Below are 19,593 nucleotides of genomic sequence, written 5' to 3' on the forward strand. Positions count from 1 at the left end.
AGAGTACATTACATGAGTTAGAATGGCATCTGTGGTCCCCTCTGTTTGTGTAATATCCCCAGCATAAGATTACCTGGCTGCCTGCCAACAAGTTCTGGCCACTCCAGGATGATGCCTCTTTTCAAATTGTAACGCTGGCAACATATTTCATTCATGTTGCAACCTAGAAATATTCTAAAAAGACCTCCAGACAGGGTCGGACTAGGGGGCCGCAATACAGTATGACCAGATTCATGATTCGTTCTGCTCATTCTTCATGAATCTGGCGCCCTCTGCACTGCTCCGACAGAGTGCACAGCTTTTTTTTATGCATCTTTAACATAGGGTGTGCAACACATTTCTGTTGGACTTTGTATCATAAATCTGGCACACGGTCCGACTAAGCACCGGAACAGGCCCTTCGGTGCAGAAATTTGTGTTGCATGAAGAATAGTCCAGCCACGACACAAAAGAGTTGCGTGCAGCACATATGTGCCAACCAAAGAGACCTCAAAAGGGTAACAACAAAATGCACCCATTCGCTCGGCCACAGGGCCATAAACACTACCAAAAACAGGCGAGAGTACAATAGCAGTCCATAAAAATCAAAACTTTAATACATCATATAAATACAAAGATATAATCACAAAATACTGAATTCATATCATCAGGAGAGACAGTCAACACTATAACACCAAAGACAGCTGACTAAAAATAGTGGGTAGATAACTAAGCGACCACTGCATGCATATGCAACTGACAGGTGACCAAGATCTCAATCAATGGGGACAATACTAGTTATAACATGTCTCCAAAGAAGTCATAATTAGCAAGGTGGTGCTACAAATGCGCTACAAAATACCTATGAATAACTAGGTGAAGAGATACATAGGAATCATAAGATATAAAGAGTCATGTCAAAAGAACACCAGTACCTATAATGTATATATTATAATGGTATGCAGAAGACAAAATTTCTCCTAACTCCACATATAGGCTGGAAAAAAAAAAGGGAAAGAACCCCATACAAAGAAGACATGAACAATCAAACAATTGTTGTGCTCTTATGTATACCTTGAGTCATCCTGTCAGTGGGAACAAAGCCACGCCATGGCCAAGAACACCTCGACGTACGTTTCACCCTGCAGCTTCGTCAGGAGGTCTTTGGTGTTATAGTGTTGACTTTCTCTCCTGATGATATGAATTTAGTATTTTGTAAGTATATCTTTGTATTTATATGATGTATTAAAGTTTTGATTTTTATGGACTGCTATTGTACTCTCGCCTGTTTTTGGTAGTGCAGCACATATGTCGCACAGACCCTTCTTAAATACCCATGCAAGCAGTTTGCACTAAAAAGAAAGTCCAACATAAAACTGGCACACATCCCTTAGTAAATGTGCCCCATAACGTGAACGCAGCTTAAAGGGGTGTTCTCACCTGGGCATTCACTTTTAATTGAATTCATCTGCCATATATAAACATTTCTTCAATTGGATTAAAAAAAAATCCCTTAAATGTAGCCATGGCTGTTAGAAATAAGATGTCCTTGGATACGACCACCTCAGCTGGAGTCATTGTACAAAGAAACAAATTATTCTTTCTTATGAAATGGACGAGAGATGTCTCATAGCCATCCTGTAGTAATGAACATGGAATTAAGGTGGCTGTGTGGGTATCAATAGCGCATGTCTGGCCACTGCTGTTTCTCTGGGAAACCATGGCCACATTTATGAGACATTGGGGCAGATTTACTTACCCGGTCCAGTCGCGATCCAGACACTGATTCGGGTTCTGCCGGGATTCACCAAGGTCGTGCGCCCGACGTCCACTAGTTGTCGCTGCTGCGCTGAAGTCCGCTGAAGTTCACCTTCTTCTCCTCGGTGTATGTGAGTGCTATTCTTGCAACATAATTCCTTTTTTAAATTCCGCAGTTTTTCCAAATCCGTTGGGTTTTCCAATGGCCACACCCACCCCCCACCGATCGCGTGAAAGTGGGCTCTGATGCGCCACAATCCGATCGCATGCGCCAAAATCGGTGCAAAATGGAAATATTTGGGAAAATGCATGATACCGACCCTTAGTAAATGAGCCCCACTATCTTCACACAGGAACAATTTTTTTTATATTGTGCCCTTTCACTTCCCCCTCATATTGTGACCTTTCCCCTCCCCCTCATATTGTGGACCCCCATCTCCCCATCATATTGTGGACCCTCTCATATCCCTCCCATAATATGGGCCCCCTTTTATACCCCCCATAATGTGGGCCCCATCTCATATCCCCCCCATTATGTGGGCCCCATCTCATATCCCCCTATATGGTGTACCCCCTTTCATATTCCTCCCATAATGTGGGCCCCCTCTTATATACCCCTCAAAATGTGGTCCCCTCCTTTCCCCTCCCCCCCAATTTTGTGGGCCCCCTCTTATATCCCACCATACTGGGCCCCCTCCTTTCCCCTGCCAACCCCCCCCCCCCATATTCCCCCCCTTTCCCTTCCATAGTGTGGGCCCCCTCTCATACCACACCACACCCTCTCATTACACAGATAGAGTTGAAATTCCGACACGGCTGGTGGGGGTGGAGTCAGCCCACCATGCAGGCGGGGCTAATAGGTGTCAGGGGCCCACCAGTGTTTCCACCATGAGTCTGAATGTCAATTGTCAAAAGTTCTTTCTTTCCAATAAGTTTCTAATTTTTCATTTTTTTATGGGTTGTTAAAGGCAGAAGGATGGGGGAAATTTTATTTTATTTTCACATAAGACCTCACCATAACCACAAGTGAAGAAAGTGAAAGGGTTTGAAGACTTCTTGAGTGCATTGTGTGTTGGTGTTAGACTAGGACAACAATGCATAAATCTAAATCTTCCCAACATACATGGAGAATTTCCTGTGGACTGTGCTTGAATCCTGTTAATTGAAGAGCTTGAACTGGTCGTCTTGGTCTGAACCTTTTTCACTTCTGGCCATGGTGTACAAATAATAAAGAGCTCATTCTTATCTTGGTCCTTGGCTCCGATCCGATGTTATGACTCCTATCACATTGTGTTGACCACAAACACCTACAACAGCCTAATATTTATTGTACATATATAAAAGTTATGCAAACAGCAGGCGGTAAGACAAAAAGTTATTTTTCAATGGTACGTGGGGGGAAAAAATGTGATCATGGTGTATTTTTCATACACTAATGGATAAGTAGCTCAGAGATATAACAACAAGAGTAAATTTGCTGCATCAAATGTACACAAGAGCAAAAGGGAAAATTCCCAAAGCTCACCGCATTAGGAAAAGGTAAAGATCTCTTTGCTTACCCATATTAGTGATGACTGTCACAATCCGATACCTGGGGTGATGATGTCCCTGGGTACCAGATAGTGACGGTCTTCACTAATATGGGTAACCAATAAGACCTTTACCTTTTCCTAATGAGGTAAGTTTTGTGAATTTTCCCCTCACCTATACATTTTTGCTCTTGGCTACTGCTTATCCATTATTGTATTGAAAATACACCATGATCACATTTTTTCTGAGTACCATTGGGGGGATAACTTTTTGTCTGTGTTTTACCTGCTGTTTGCACAGTTTTAATAAAAGTGAATCTAGCGGTGATGGGAGGTGCCACACTGAATTGCGGGGAAGGACTGAGGTATTTATAAATTTGGCCAGCCCCTTTAACTGTGCAGTAAAGATCTGTAACTTACTCATTTTCATCTACTTTGGTTTTTGTAATATGAAAGATTACTTTTATTTATTACTTTAGATTCTCATAAAGCACCTTCAAAAACAAGTTGGTGAGCTACAGAAGGACAAAGAAACCCTTAGTGTTTCCCAAATAAGGGAGAAAACTCTACAAAAGGAGGTACATATACAATCACACATGTGACCTTTTTAATTGTGCAAAGATTGATTTACATAGAAATATTTAGCATTTACTTTGTTTACCAATGTTTTTATTTGATGTAAAATATGAAAAACATCTATGAGGCCAGAGTACAAGTGCCAGCTCATATACTCAGCATATGGGCTGGTACTTGTAGTACTCCAGCCTCATGACTATAGTATTTCTCATTTTACATTTCTCATTGTTATATGTAGTATACTGCTGGAGTACTAAAAGTACCAGCTCATATGCTGAGTATTCTGCCAACAGTTCATATACTCAGGCAAAAGCTCAAATAGTCAGCATTATTGGTGGGCATTACCTTGGCGGTGGGCAAATGCGAGAGTCTCTCCGCTCTCAGGATGATGCGCCGGCCTCGGTGACGTCATTTTGTCGCACGAGGTTCAAAGCTTGTGCATGTGTTATTGTACACGTCTCCTACATTGTAAGAGGCCGTGACTGCGCATCGCTGCGCATTGCCGGGAAACAAAACACAGGGGGCACCATAGTTTGGGGAACTTTCCCCGCGGCACACCCGACCATGTGTCGCGGCACACTGGTTGAAAATTACTGCTCTAGGTTCTGTAGGTTTGTTCTTAAAGGGGTATTCTCGTCTCGGCATTCACATTCAGTTTCATTTATCTACCATATATAAACATTTCTTCAATTAGATGTTATTAAAAAAAAATGTTCATGTGTGAAGATAATTTCTCATAAATGTAGTCATATGGTCCCTGGATACTGCCACCCCTGCTGGAGGAATTGCACAAAGAAACAAAAAGTTTGTGAACATTAAATGTCCGAGGAGTTACTGCAGGTCCCACAGCCGTCCTGTGGTAATGGATGCTCAATCCATGTGGTCAGGCAGGGCTCAATAGCGCAAGTCTGGCCAGCGCTACATGGCTACATTTATGGGTAATTATCTCCACACGGGAACATTTTTTTTTTAATAACATCTAATTGAATAAATGTTTACATATGGCAAATGAATTTAATTAAATATGAATGCCCCCTTTAAAACCCCTTGGGTAAACCCCTTTAAGTTGAATTTGTATGTAAGTCAGCACTCTATATTTTATAATTGTAACCCCAGACAAAATTGTACAGATAAATCATCAAAACAGACCTCCTATAAAACCACTATAACAATAATAAAAATATGCACATGCTGCTTTTTTTCCTAGGGGGGGGGGAATTTTCATAAAATTATCCACAATAATATTTTCCTTGTCTGTCAAATAGATGACAAAACTGTTGGATGAACTAAGGATGGCCAAGGAGTGTCACAGTCCAGAAATGAAGCACTTTCTAACACTTGAAAGTAAAATCAAACACATGGAAATGAGGAATTCACAAAGGGAGCAAGAGCTGCAACAGGTAGACATTCAGGCATCTAATTAATCACAACAAAGAATGTTTTCATCAAACAATGTCAACAATGAAGACATCAATAATACTGTTGCATTTTATTATCGTTTTTATAGCAATACAAGCTATAATTGGCTAACATTAATTCTACCATTCTCTGAAGACAATATTTAATGAATAGATAATGAAAAGGACATTTTGAAGGCTGCTGACATATCTGTTGATGAATAAGCGATGAATCATAATACATAACAGCAAAGGAATGCTGAGAATGGAAGAAACCGTCATTTTATGTATTAGTTTCATGTGACATTTCTCATGATGCATTGGAAATGTATATGCATATGTTGCACCATTAGAAGCTTGGTAGATTTTTTTTATATATGCACGGGGGGGGGGGGGTGTATTGTGAATATTTTTTCTAATATACTGTATTAAGAAATTCTTAGTTTGTAAAGAAATGTCTCCATTTTCAAGGCAAATCTCGCTAAAAATAGACTCTCGCTGAGCAGCTTCTAGATCATGTTTATTTCATAGCCCAACGTGGTGGCATCATCAAGAAAATCAACTTTCAAGTGAGGTGTAAATTACTTTTATGAAGTTAAGGAGGTTGAGAGTTTAACACTCAAGTCAAGCTTTCCCTGCCTCAGTATGTCCCCTTCACTGTAACTAATGACCCTGCGTCAAAGGACATTGACCAGATCTTCTGAAGTCTGGCTCATGATGTAAATCACAGGGGAGGAGGAATTTAGAAGTAAGGAGAGCTTGACTTCAGTGTTAAACGCTCCACCTCCCTGACTTAATACAACCAGTTAACACCTGACTTCAAAGTTGGTTTTCTTGATGATGCATCTAAGCTGGGTCATGAAAGAAATATGATCAAGAAGCTGTCCAGATAGTTGACAACATACTGGTAATAGTTTATAAGGCCAATCTCTCATAAAAGATTCCATTTAAATAGACCTAGCTAATTAGATCAATGCCACATGCCATCTAATTTCACCTGGAAAAAGATGCTAGGTGGAAAAAGATTAAGGGGGAATTTATCATATGCTGGCGCATGTACGACAATGGCCATGCCCCCTGTACTGGCAGTTACATAAAGTGGCTACGTCACTGGGCAGAACTACACCATGACTGACCTGCCGTAGTTTTTCTTAAAAACCTGCAGGCTTATAGAAAGTGCACAGGCACATGGTAGGAACGTCCCATGCTGGGCCACTCTGCTAGCAACCCACATGGCGTGAAGGTAGCGTAATCACATAATAATTCCTTTTTTGTACCCTGTTTCCCCTAAAATAAGACATCCCCCGAAAATAAGACCTAGTACAATTTTGTTCAGGCTAAGAAATATAAGGCCTCCCCTGAAAATAAGACCTAGCGGCCGTCATTGCAGCAGCGCCCCCCGCGCCATACATTAGTATTAAGAAATCATTTAGATGCTGCAGAAGGATGTGACATGGGGAAGAAGTCATGGAAGTAAATCACCGGCTGTTGTGCTGCAAATGTGATCCCAGCAGCTACCGGGATAAGAAGGGTCATGTATGGAAAGTTCTTTTACTAAACATGAGAGATTGGGGCCACTGATTCTAATAAAAATGAAGTCACAAGAAATACAGCATGAAATTCAGAGTTTGGAGAGTCATAAGGATGTTAGAGAAGTTGATTGTTTTGTTCAATGATAAATGTAAATTATTCTTCATGGAAAAATAAGACCTCCCCTGAAAATAAGACCTAGTGCCTCTATAGGAGCAAAAATTAATATAAGACACTGACTTATTTTCAGGGAAACAGGGTAGTTGCCAATGTGATTATTTTAATGCTTCTACGCCAGAAAACTGGCATAGAAGCACTGATAAATGCCCCTCTTTGAGTTCTGTTTTACCCATGTTAAATTAAATAGGAAGAATAATGCCAATCGGAAAATAGTAATGAAAGCGCGAGGACTTGAAGGGGTATTCCCACAAAGAATATAATCACGGTCCAGCCAGGTTCCCGACGTTTAGGTTTAAGGTTAACTTTATTTAGGTTACATCATAACCAATCCATAGAAGCAAATCAAAGCGTCAATGTGTTTTAAGCGGAACACCCACCCTTAATCATGACATACGTGATATGTATGTCATGATTAATATGTCATATGTATGTCATAATACATATATGTATGTCATAATATGTATGTCATGACTAAGGGTGGGCGTTCCGCTCGAAACGCGTTGACGCTTTGATTTGCTTCTATGGATTGGTTATTATGTAACCTAAATAAAGTTAACTGAGGTCGGGAACCTGGCTGGACCGTGATTATATTCTTCAGTCTCTACTTACCTTGGCAGGAGGGTGGCCCGTGCCGGATCTGACACATGTGGCATGATATGGGAAGGTGAGCTGGTGTTTTACTTCATGTATTCCCACAAAGACAAGTTTCTTAAATATAGAGAGATAATTTACATTCTCTAATTCACTGTTATTAACAAAAATACAGAATTTCACAGATATAAGTCCAACCTGTCTCTATCAGTCCTGCTGTACACAATTTCAGTTGCCCCTAGACATGACCCTGTAACTTCTGACCTGGGGTCGGGAAAAACAATCTTGGATTTCTGTGTGACGGCCGTGGAGCTGAGATTCTCTCTATCTCTCTGCTCCCTGCACTCTAGCTCCGCCCCCCTGCAGTCCATGACAGAGCTCACAATGATACACATACACTGAGTTCCTGTCGGAAGCAGCGTGAGGGGTGTAAAGCTACAGAGAATATATATATATAAAGGTATACTTTGAGAGGTATGAGGTGATCCAAGAAGGGCCAGGTCAGTGATGCCAAAGAATGACAGTTTTTTGCATAAAAAAATGGTCCACAATCAAATGTTCAAAGTACGAGGACAGATCAAGAAGGAAGAAAGCAGGATATTGTTTTTAGGCTTTGGTACTCAGTAGGTCATTAGAGACTTTGGTTAGCCTAGTTCCACTGGATGGGGTCGGAGACTGTTGCTCATTAAAGGGTGAGTTGGAGGAAAGGTAGGAGGATAGCTCCTGGGGAAATATTATTCAGGGAGTTTTGAAGCAAATGTAGGCAATGGTATGGGGCACTTTGTTTTTGGAGTAAGAGGTAAACTTCTTTGCTGAGATGACATAAGAAGGTGGACGATGATGGAGGAGAAAATTGTCTGGGGTTAGGGTGTGTGAGCAACCTTTATGTGTTAAAATGACTTAACTATTTCATATAAAGAGTAAAATAAAAAATTTGTTTTGCAGATTATTGACCAAACGCTTCATGTTGCTGAAGCTACGCAGATCAAGGAAACTGAGAAATGGAAGAGACTAGTGCAACAAAAGAACATGGAGCTGGAAAAGTTTAGAACAGAGTTAGATGCAATATTGGATGTTCTTCGAATATTACAGAAACAGGGAGTTGTTATCCCTTCTTCAGCATCTGAAGCATACCAAATCTGACTTACAAAGCAATGAGTATTTTATATTTGTCTTATAATTTAATATGTTATATAAGTTATTTATAAAATTGTGTGAATTTGTGATTTTTTTTTCTCTAAAAATATTTCTATTTTTTATATTCATGTTTTCTAATCATTGCAATACTATAGCAAATTCGTACAAAACAAATAAAAGCCTACATTTTACAAAAATACAATTTTATAAGGCTGCTCTGCAATTATCTGATATCACAAGACTTAAACCCAATTCTTTTACTTGGGTCCAACGACCATAGTAAAAATACATGTCTGGCATAGTAATCAAATGCATTTCTCTCCTCACATGTACAGGCGGTCCCCTACTTAAGAACACTCGACTTACATACGACCCCTAGTTACAATCGGACCTCTGGATATTGGTAATTTATTGTGCTTTAGCCCTAGGCTACAATAATCAGCTATAACAGTTATCACAGACAACCCAACATTTTTAAAATCCAATTGTCACAGAGACCAAAAAGGTTCTGGCTGGGAATACAATGATAAAATATACAGTTCTGACTTACATACAAATTCAACTTAAAGGGGTTGTCCGAGTTTTGAAAAAAAACTATAGGTACTTACCTTCTGGTGCCCTCCGGTATCCAGCGCTGCATTCAGCTACCGGCCGGCTGTGGCCGGGTACGCCTATCCGTCCCTATACACAGAATTGTGTATGGAGGCCGGAAGGTTGTCGGGTCCGGCCGGAAGCTGAGTCCAGCGCTGCTCCGGCGGCCATGTGTTGGGGGTGCCCTTTGTTATGACCACTTCCTATGTTGTACATATCTATGCCTGGACTGTTAGGAGTTTCAGCTCACCTTGTATTGTTCCCACTCTATATTGTTTATTAAATAAAATAGCCTTGGCATGCTGAGTGTTAGAATTCACAGCTATTGTCTGTATTATCAGAGTGGACGTGCAGACAGTTATAGTTTTGTGGTACCCAGTCTTTATATTTGACAATCTATGATAACATCTTGAATAATTTGGTAGTCCTCTTCTTTCATACCTCCTCCCTGAAATCTACCCTTGTATAAAATTACCTGAAATCAGATTAAGATTTTTGCAGAAGCATAAAACTTCACTATAAGTTCACCAGAGCCTGTGTTGACAATTTACAGGTACCAATGTGTACCTGTAGTTTTGATTACATTTCTATCCTAAAAACATTTTCCAGGCACTGTGACTGTGTTAATCTTGTATTTGTTATCCGTAGCCGCCTTCCTTCTAAAATCAACTTTTATAAATGTGCTTATGAGCCTGATGGGCTAACCTAGCCCCTCTGTTATCTGGCTTTACAGACTGTTACACTGCCCCCCCCCACCCCTGTATTTTCAGAAGTGAACAAGTGAACATTTATTTTCTTTAACTTTTTGGTTGGTTTTTGATATTGCACTGCAGCAAGTCATGAGGTAAATGTCCACACCTGATCACATTTTTCTCTGACTGAGTTGTGTTATGCACAATTGTAAATCATAAAACCGGATAAGAAAATTATAGTACCTGTTAAATTAAAAAAAAAACAATACATAGTGCTCAGTTGCAAGTATATAACATTACAAAACATAAGCCAATCAAATATTATTAGAAATGTATAAATTAGTGCCTTTATTGTCAAAAGTACACCAGAAAAGTACACCAAAAGCTTCCATAGTTCAAGTTGAAAATTACATTTAACAACATGGAGTGGAGATTATAAAGGCTTAATCCTATACAATTACTTCTAGGCTAAGGAAACATTGGAGACAATTTATAAAAGAAAAACAGTGTGGGGTCTTACACTGCTCCAGAGTTATCTCTATGTCTGATGCTGGATAATAAACCTGGCATAGTACAGTATTTTCTAGTTGTACTTTGCAGCATCTATTACTATAGTTTATACCAGAAAACTGTGCAAAAAAGTTTGGACACTTTTTACTGCTAAACCACAACCCTTTGTCATGTCCCTTTTATCTTACTAGTTGGAAAACTGTCTTAAAACACTTAAAGGTGTATTTCCACGAAGACAAGATTCTTAAATATACTCAGGATAACAAAACAACACATTTTCTAATTCACTGTTATTAACAAAAATACAGCATTTCAGAGATATAATTCTAACCTGTATCTATCAGTCCTGGTGTTTAAATTTGGTTTCTGCTGGATCCGAACTTAAATCTTCTGACTATCGGACAATTCCCTCTAGCTTATATAGCATTGCAGGAGAAGGAAGAGGAATAGGAGGTAGACAGCACACTACAGACCTAGGCACAGACTGGTTCAGCATAGAGAGGACACAGCAGCATCTCCTCTACAAACAAGATAAGCTCTGTATCCCAGGTAAGGGGGTGCCGTAGCAGTGCTGACTGTTTTGCTGATTAAGTGAGACAGCAGAGTTGAGTGTTTTAATGTGTCTTATATCCATCTCATGACTCTGATCTGTTTCATCTCTCTTTTTCTATGTGTCATATACTAGTAGACTGTTCAGAAGCTAAAAAAGTGTAGATAAACCCTGTACCATGAAAATCTAAGCACATTGTCAGCACACAGGATCATGAAGTTTCTGCTTAGAGAGTCCCTGCCCTTACTCTGGAATTTTACAATGACATGAGTAAAATTGCAAAGTAAGGGATCAAAAATGATCTTTATTGTGAGAACATGACTAGGGGGTTAAATTTGAGAACATTTTCTCAGACCAGCGTGGTTGCATAAAAAAGAAGATTATACTTGCCTACCTCCCGTCACCACCAATCTATGTATGTATACAGAAATACAGTGGCACAGCGGTTATGTTACAACCACTGCAAGCACCTGCTCCAGGTCATGGCTGCAGCCTGTGTTAGCATTTAAGAGGCTGCATTGGGCATGTGCTATGTAAGTGATGGCACAGCTGCACCTCTGTATGCATACAGAGACTGACAGTAACCATGTTGCAGCAGAGAAAAGTACAGCCCCCAACACCATTTTATTTATGAACTAGTATTTTGTTGCAAACAGTTTAGTAAATCAGCCCCAATGAGTCTTACCAGCTGTTTAGTTTATAAGGTTAGGTGGTTTGAACAAACTCAATTATTTTCTAAAGTGAATTGGGGATCATGGATCAGAAGTTCCTCATCAGCTGAAGATGAGTTTTGTTCTGTACTCACAAAATTTGGTATGTTGAATTTTGCTAGACTATTAGGATCCTCCTCCTCAGCTGTAGACACAGTATGGTGAACGAGAATACAATTGTCCATCGATCCATTAGTTGTCTTTGCTCTGTCTGACTGATCGACTTCATTTATGAAGCAATGAAAAAGCGACCTTGATTCTTCTATTCCTCGCTGTGAGAAGATTCTTTCAACTTCTAATGTTTTACCAAAGTCTGCTTCAAAGCTGTTCATTTGGAATCTCTTTTCAGATGGATCTATATTTCTAGAGGTATTTATACATAAAACATGAGTTAGTTGTATACATTCACAATACATATTCCCCATTTAAGATGTTTGCATTACTAGACCTTATTAAGTGGCTATTAATTACACATACCAGTTTCTACCAGAAAGAAATTCACAAATGCACTAATATTATTATGTATCATATATGTCAGACCGTCCTGACCACTTTCCCATAGATCGGGTGAAGAACTGACAAATTGATGCACTTGATCTCCGTGAAAGCAATGCCTGTGCAACACTATTTCCCTTACCCTGCCTGTGCCGAGATGTCACTAACATTCAGTAACAAGACCTTTGCTCCTGCTATTAATAACAGCATGGAAAGTGCACAGGACCTTTCAGTAATGTAAGAATGTTATAAGGAGGAGCCACGGACGGGACAAGAATTGGTTATTCTACTGTGGCTACATGTATGAAAAGCAATTTATGTGCATGCACAATTGTGCAGCATAGCGATATATGTAAGAGAGGTGTGTGTGCATGCATGTAGTAGAGCTGTTGCAAAGATGTGTGTGACCGCCAAGGATATTTTAGTTTTAAATATATTTCTTAATTTTTATGTCCAAAGTGTTAATATTGTAATAAGCTATAGAGCAGTGATGGCGAACCTTTTAGAGACCGAGTGCCCAAACTACAACCAAAATCCACTTATTTACCATGAAGTGCCAACATGGAATTTTAAGCAGTAACTTATTGCTGTTCTACAACATCTTTCAATCGTATCGGCCCCCTGAGGCAACCAATACAGTTGAAAGAAGGAGGGCAAATTCAGACTCTCGTTGTAGCTTCTCTCCAGGGTCTCTCTGTAGAGTAAGAATGGTGGGTCCAGAATGAGGACCTCCAAAGATATTGCAATTCTGTCAAAAGCTTTTCACTATTGCAGTTTCAAACAGTCAGCTGTAGCTTTAAAACAATGCTGCATCTCTTAAGTTGCCTGGGACTGCAGGAAGATTTGGGGGATTTGGTCCTATTTGGTGAACTCTGTCCTGGAGTAATGGCCTGAGTGCCCACAGAAATGGCTGAGTGCCACCTCTGGCACCCGTGCCATAGGTTCGCCACCACTGCTATAGACTATTATATGTGCTTTGAGAAGTGGACAGGGTACAGCATGGGGAAGAGAGAGCTGTTGGATGTTGATTTTGTAACTTGATGACTCACCTTTGGGAGGGAAACAATCACATCACTCAGTGTTCTGTGCTGGAATGGAGCCCTGTACTTTTTTAAACTTCCATTTTGGGAAGCAATGGATCTTTATTATAAAATCAACTTCAGCATCAAGCGACATATTGATACCAAGTTTAAGGGCGCTATGGCACTTCATTTTGTAAAAAGTCATGCTCCCCATATTATCTGTCTCCAATAGAAACATTTAACTGGGCTGAAGGTTCTGGCCCTTAAACGTCCATTGATCGCTAGGGGTTACCTATTCTGTTTATTCCCAAAGGGGTTTCCAGTGTGTTAGTGTTTTAGTCCCTTCCGGTGGAGGTGGTATGTTATAGTGCACTGTTCTGTCCATAACTTTACTTTCACCATTGTGGTCCTGTATCCTCCCCAATTTGATCATGCTATCCTACAATTGGTTTCTGTTAAATTGAGCATGTTTCACCTTCTCCTCTTCTGTGCATCAGGACTTTAATGCTGTTCCGGATCCCGGTCTTGACTGACTAGCAGCCAGGACCCAGCTTCTGTACATTTACTGTCCAGGGCATCTGCCACTTTACTGAGGTCTGGAGATGGAAGTTTCCCACTAGTCAGACTTATTCCTTTTATTCCACTGTGCACAGAACCTTCTCCAGCATAGATCTGGCCATTGTCTCTCCTGACCTATTGTCCTGGGTTTCCTCTGTTAAGTACACTCCTAGGGGTATCTCAGACCATACTACACCCCTGGTAACTTTTATGATAGGCTCTCCTGCTGCCTTCAGGCTTTGGTGCTTGCACCCTGGATGGTTGTCTTCACCTGTAGTATATGCCATGGTTCATACAACACACGCTGAATACTGGGCTGTCCATGAAGAGACCCTGATTCCTTGGTACTTTGTGATGCTTATAAGGCCACACAGGCTGCTAAAGAACAAGTATTGGTAGGAGAGGTTTAGGAAGCTGAGAGTGCTTATTTGGCTGACCCTGGGGTGTTCTCTAAGAGGCAATGGGTTTGTGTGCAACTTGAGTTACTACAAGGAGCTAACAAGGAAAAAACTGCTTGCCGTTGAAGGATCTATTTTTGAGTTTGGGGACAAGAAAAGGAAATTGTTGGCTTATCTCTCCAGATCAAAAAAAACCCTGTGTGCTGCAGTCCCCTTGGTGATAGCTGATGATGGTGTTGCTTGTAAAGATCCTACTGAGAGTAATGTGATTTTTGTGACTTTTATACTGCTCTATAAAGGTCCAAGTGTGTACAGCCCCTGTCAAAGTGATAAAGGCCTTTTTAGATGATCTCTCCCTGTGGCGCCTCTCTGATGCCCAAGGGTTAGATGCCCCTATTTTGGAACTTGAAATTGAGCTGGCCATCCAATCCCTCTCTCCTGGGAACACACAGGGTCTAGATGAGTTGGCACAGCTTGGTACAAAAGTAGATGTGATGTGTTAAGCAGAGGTGGAGAAGGGGGTCCTCCCAGAGTCTATGTGTGAGGCCCTGATTGTGGCCCTACTGAAACCAGGAAGGAACCCGTCCTCCCCGACTCATACCACCCCATCTCTCTACTTAATGGAGATGTGAAAATCCTTGCTCAAGTTTTGGCGACCCATAAAGGTTTCTTATCCCCAGTCCATCCGGATCAGACTGGGTTTATGCCTGGGAAGGGAATGGATATAAATATCCAGAGGTTGTATTTTAATATTGCAGCCGTGGGTCAGGACAGAGATCCTGGATTTGTTCTATCCCTGGACACATGTAAGGCCTTTGATCCAGTCAAGTGGGAGAACCTATGACTGCTCCTGGCTAGGCTGAATATTGGCCCACGCTTTCAGGCTTGGATTCATCTACTTTATGCTCTCCCTCCAGCCAGGGTGCGCAGAAACCTAAAGGGGTATTCCCACTAAGACAAGTTTCTTACATGTACTCAGGGTAACAAAATAACACATTCTCTAATTCACTGTTTTTAACAAAAATACAGCATTTCACAATATAAGTCCAACCTGTCTCTATCAGCCCTGGTGTACACAATTTCAGTTGCATCTAGACACGACCCTGTAATTTCTGAGTTGGGGTCGGGCCCCATCGTGGATTCCTGTGTGACGGCCTTGCTTGCTGAGTTTCTCAGTCTCTGTGCTGAACCTCTGCCCCCTGCAGTCAGCACGTAGCTCCCTGCTGCACACTGAGACACAGAATCTGAGCCGGAGGCAGAAGCAGCGTGGGGACAACTACAAACTACATAGAGATAAGTTGTTTATCTCAAATGGCACAGCAAATCTAGTGTTTTGTGGAATAGCAAAGATGTAGTAGAACTGACTGTGTCATTATGTGCAATAGGCATCTAATGGATCTCATCTCTGATCTGTCTCTGTGTCAGATACTAGTACAATGTTCAGAAGCTAAATGAAAGTGTAAATAAACTAGATTGTCAGCTGACAGAACTAGATGGATCATAATGTGTCTGCTTAGAGTTCCTGCCCACACCCTGGAATTTTGCAATGACCAGCCTAGGGCATGATAGTTTTATTGCTATTTTAGCTCCTAAGTTAATTGTGAAGTAAAGGGTTTAAAAGAATCTTTAGTGTTAGCATCACTAGGGGAATTGAGAATTGTCTTTCATGGGAAAACCTCTTTAATATCTCTTAATCCTTTTCCTTAGAACAAAGGACTCGGCAGGGTTGCCCCTCGTCCCCTTTTTTATTCGTTTTGGCCATTGAACCACTAGCATTTGCTATATTTAGAAGTCTACTCTGGTTAGAGGCTCCATCTTTGAAAAAGTGTCCTTGTATGCTGATGACACCCTAGTGTACCTTGCTGATGACGGTCCCTCCCTATCTTCTCTTTTAGAACTGATTGAGAGGTTTGGGTCTTTTTTGGGTTACGGGTTAATTGGCCTAAATCTGTATTGTTCCCATTTTCCCTGGTTTATGTCCGGGATATAGCTCTGCCTGTTCCACTATTGGAAGTATCTTGGGGGTTCAGGTCTCATTAAATCTTCAAGACTTCAAAGCTTTGAATTTAGATAAGCTGATAGTAAAGGATAAGAAACAACTTAGCTCATGGCAGCCTTGCCTTGCCTTTGTCCCTCTATGGTAGGATTTATATATTTAAAATTATTTAGCTACATAAATTTCTCTACCTATTTCATTTATCCCCAATTATTATCCCAAAAAGTATGTTCGGGTTGTTGGATAGCACTCTACATCACTTCCACTGGCAGGGCGTTGATTCAAATGCTCCAAATGTGCGAGGGTTATGGGCGCTCCTAATTTATGCTTTTACTTCTTGGCCTCTCAGATAGTGGCTGGACCTCGATTTCAGCAAGGCAGCTCCAGCAATGGCAGGTGCTCTAATGGGTTCCTACGAGTATTCTGTATGGGTTTCAGTTCTCCTCTAATGCCTTTTGTGTTTGTATGGTGGCCAGGGTTTAGAAGCTTCTGCATGTGACTCTGGCACAGGGACAGGTTCCTGCATACTCTCCTTGAGCTCCACTTTGGGCTAATCCCCACTTTACACACTTACAATCTCTTTCTAGTGCTAGTATGTGGACAAGAGCTGGTGTTAAGCTCTTGGGTCAATAATGCGGAGCTGACTCTAGTCTGTTGTCCCTGTCTGATCCTGGTGAATGGTTTGAGGTCCTGAGGAGTTTGCAGTTTTCTGTGTGCAGAGTCCGCAGCAAGTGGTGTACTGCTATCCCTCAACTGTCAGAAAAGGACTGTAAAGAAGTTTACTGTTCTTTCTTTGATTCAGTGGTTAGTGGCAGAGACTTCCTATTCCAATTGCAGTTTCTGCATAATATATATTTTACACCTGCTAGATTGTGTAGAATGGGGGTATCTCTAACAGATCTATGTTTCCCTTGTAGGGTTTCAGTGGGAACATTACTAAATTGTGTGTGGGATTGTCCTAGGGTGTCTGGTTTTCTCTTGTTTCTTCATTCTCATTTTGAGTTTTCCAGACTTCTCTCCCCTCAGGTATGTCTTTTGGTTGTCATTTTTTAGATTTTTATTCTTCTCTGCCCGCAAGGTTATAGTAACTCTATACTATGTCCCCCTTTTCCAAATGTTTTATGAAAGTTGGAAATGATCAGATAATTTTGGGAAAATTTGGTCAGGATGGTTGGAGTTCTCTGAGACATCTGGCTAATTCACCTCCTTTTGTCTGGGTGGGTTTTGGCACTGGTGCAGATGTATGTGTGGGTAAATGTGTTTTTTTTAGGAGTCGGCCCCAGAAGCTCAACGTAATAGTACTGCAAAATGTGGGAAAGCACCTCCCGCCATGCAGTACTATTTCGTCATATGTCGGGAAGGGGTTAAAAGAACCATCATGGAGGCACTGAACACAAATTATTTCTCCTGGGTTTATGGTTTTAAAAGAGGACAGGATGACTGGACATATTCAAGGTAAAATTTTGCCCAACAACCTCCTTCCCGCAAAAGAGGATTCAAGTTGGGTTGTGGCTTGGTCTTCTTGCATGACAGTGACACGAAATGCATAAAAATAAAATAAGTAGTGGCTCTGTAAGAAGCATCGCAAGGTCCTGGAGTAGCCTAGCCAGTCTTCAGACTGCAATCCAATTGAAAATCATTGAACTCCAGTTGTATGTTTAGGTTATTTAAACACTTGTAATTTTAAGATTGTAATTGGGAAAATATGCATTAAAATTTGCATTAAATACGCACTGTTTTTACGTGCATTTTTGATGAGTATTTGTGTTATTTGTAACATTTGGGGTTTTTATGTGTTTTTGGCCTTTTTTCACCTGATCTTATATAATTTCAAGCCAAAATGTGAATCATGGATCAGATTCGAGGAAGATTTGCTGCAGGTTTGATACGGATTTCCCATGGACTATAATGTTATACATTATTTGATTAGTTGATGCATTGAGCATTTTCCTTACAGGAAAAAAAATGATTGTCTACGTTGCTTTTTCTAATTCACAGTCCCTTTTACCGCTAATGTATTACACTGCACATTTTCACCAACAAAATCAGCAATGTGGCGATACACTTTGGGTTGTTGTCCTTGTGAATAGTTAATCTGCACCCAGACTACAGTGTTTTGCAGTGACTAATTTTCTTAGGTTTTCCTCCAAGATTTTCCTGTATTTAGCTCCATATATCTTTCTTTCATCAATTCTGTTCAGCTTCACAGTCCCTAAAGCTAAGGATGATGCTGTCACCACAATGCATCAAAGTTAAGATGTGTTCAGGGTTATGTACAATGTTGTGTTTCCTCCACACATGGCATTTAAGCCAAAAAGTTACACTTTTGTCTCATCTGAACAGAGCAGCAGATGTTAAGGGGTTTTATTTTAAAACCTACTGTAATTCTGTAATACTATAATTTCCCCACAACTTTATCCCAGAGCTGTGGGGTCTGTAATTATGTGCAGCACATGTTCCCTTATATACACACACACTCTAGAAGTGAGGCTCATGCATGCATGCATTTGATCATTTGCAAGTTGGAACCAGAAGATTGCATTCACTATATAAAAAAAAAACTTTTGCATGTTTTTCTGACATAAAAATCAGAATAAACCTTTCCCATTTTAGGTCAAACTGTTAAAGGCATAGAAAGGCATGTAGACTTTGATATTGAGGAAAACATGCTTATGTGTCTTTTTATATGATGTATGTAAACTTCTGGTTTCAACTGCATATAAACGAGGAAATGCAATAGTTTGGAACTTGGTATTGCATGTTTTTAGTAATGTATTGATGATTACTTTTCATTAGTTAATCACTAGTTAGCTCGTTCATAATTAAACCTATGTTATAGTCGCTAATTATATGTGAAAAAGAGGGTTTCTCTTTCACTGTGTGTATACATGGCTAGCAAAGGGTTACTCTTATCAGCAAAACAGTGTACATGGAAGTGGACCCTATCTTGACCATAAAAAAACAAATGTAGATATGTTTGCTAATTTATTAACCCCTTAACGCTCTGCGCCGTAGCTCTATGGCGCAGAGGTATAAGGGATGTATGAAGAGGGCTCACGGGCTGAGTCCTCTTCATACAAAGGTGGGGGTTTTTGCAAAATGCATAAAACCCCCACCGCTAATAACCGCGGTCGGTGCTAGCACCGATCGCGGCTATTAACCCCCCCGTTGCCGCCGGCAAAGTCGCGGCGGCATTTAAAAGACGGCGGCGCGCGGGCACCGCCATCTTTTTTTCGATCGCCACGCCCCCGAACGTCATCGGGGGGCGGCGATCGGTTGCCATGGTAGCCTCGTGTCTTCTTTTGACACGAGGCTATCTGGCAGCTGCAGATTCGTTACAATGAGCCAGTGGCTCATTGTAATGAATGTGCTGCAAAAATGCCATATATTGCAA

The 19,593-nt window shown here is 40.7% G+C and overlaps 2 protein-coding genes across 9 annotated transcripts in view; one reads left to right on the top strand and one right to left on the bottom strand.

The window, feature by feature from the left end:
* CEP162 (centrosomal protein 162) overlaps positions 1 to 9,270 on the top strand; it is a 90,099-nt gene extending 80,829 nt beyond the window's left edge. For 2 of the 7 annotated variants that reach the window (XM_072142016.1, XM_072142019.1), the window contains 3 exons: positions 3,746 to 3,844; positions 5,108 to 5,242; positions 8,486 to 9,269. In XM_072142016.1, coding sequence (XP_071998117.1) covers positions 3,746 to 3,844; positions 5,108 to 5,242; positions 8,486 to 8,683 — 432 coding nt within the window. In that variant the 3' untranslated portion in view covers positions 8,684 to 9,269. Of the gene's footprint in view, positions 1 to 3,745; positions 3,845 to 5,107; positions 5,243 to 8,485 lie in introns of all 7 variants that reach the window. The other 5 variants (XM_072142020.1, XM_072142022.1, XM_072142017.1 and 2 more) reach the window with 4 other exon arrangements.
* A 1,009-nt stretch (positions 9,271 to 10,279) lies between these two features.
* The window catches only part of MRAP2 (melanocortin 2 receptor accessory protein 2), a 53,941-nt gene continuing 44,627 nt past the window's right edge, over positions 10,280 to 19,593 (bottom strand). For both annotated transcript variants that reach the window (XM_072142024.1, XM_072142025.1), the window contains one exon: positions 10,280 to 12,093. In XM_072142024.1, coding sequence (XP_071998125.1) covers positions 11,745 to 12,093 — 349 coding nt within the window. In that variant the 3' untranslated portion in view covers positions 10,280 to 11,744. The remainder of the gene's footprint in view (positions 12,094 to 19,593) is intronic.

This window comes from Engystomops pustulosus, chromosome 3 (assembly GCF_040894005.1).
Source record: "Engystomops pustulosus chromosome 3, aEngPut4.maternal, whole genome shotgun sequence".
NCBI lineage: Eukaryota > Metazoa > Chordata > Amphibia > Anura > Leptodactylidae > Engystomops > Engystomops pustulosus.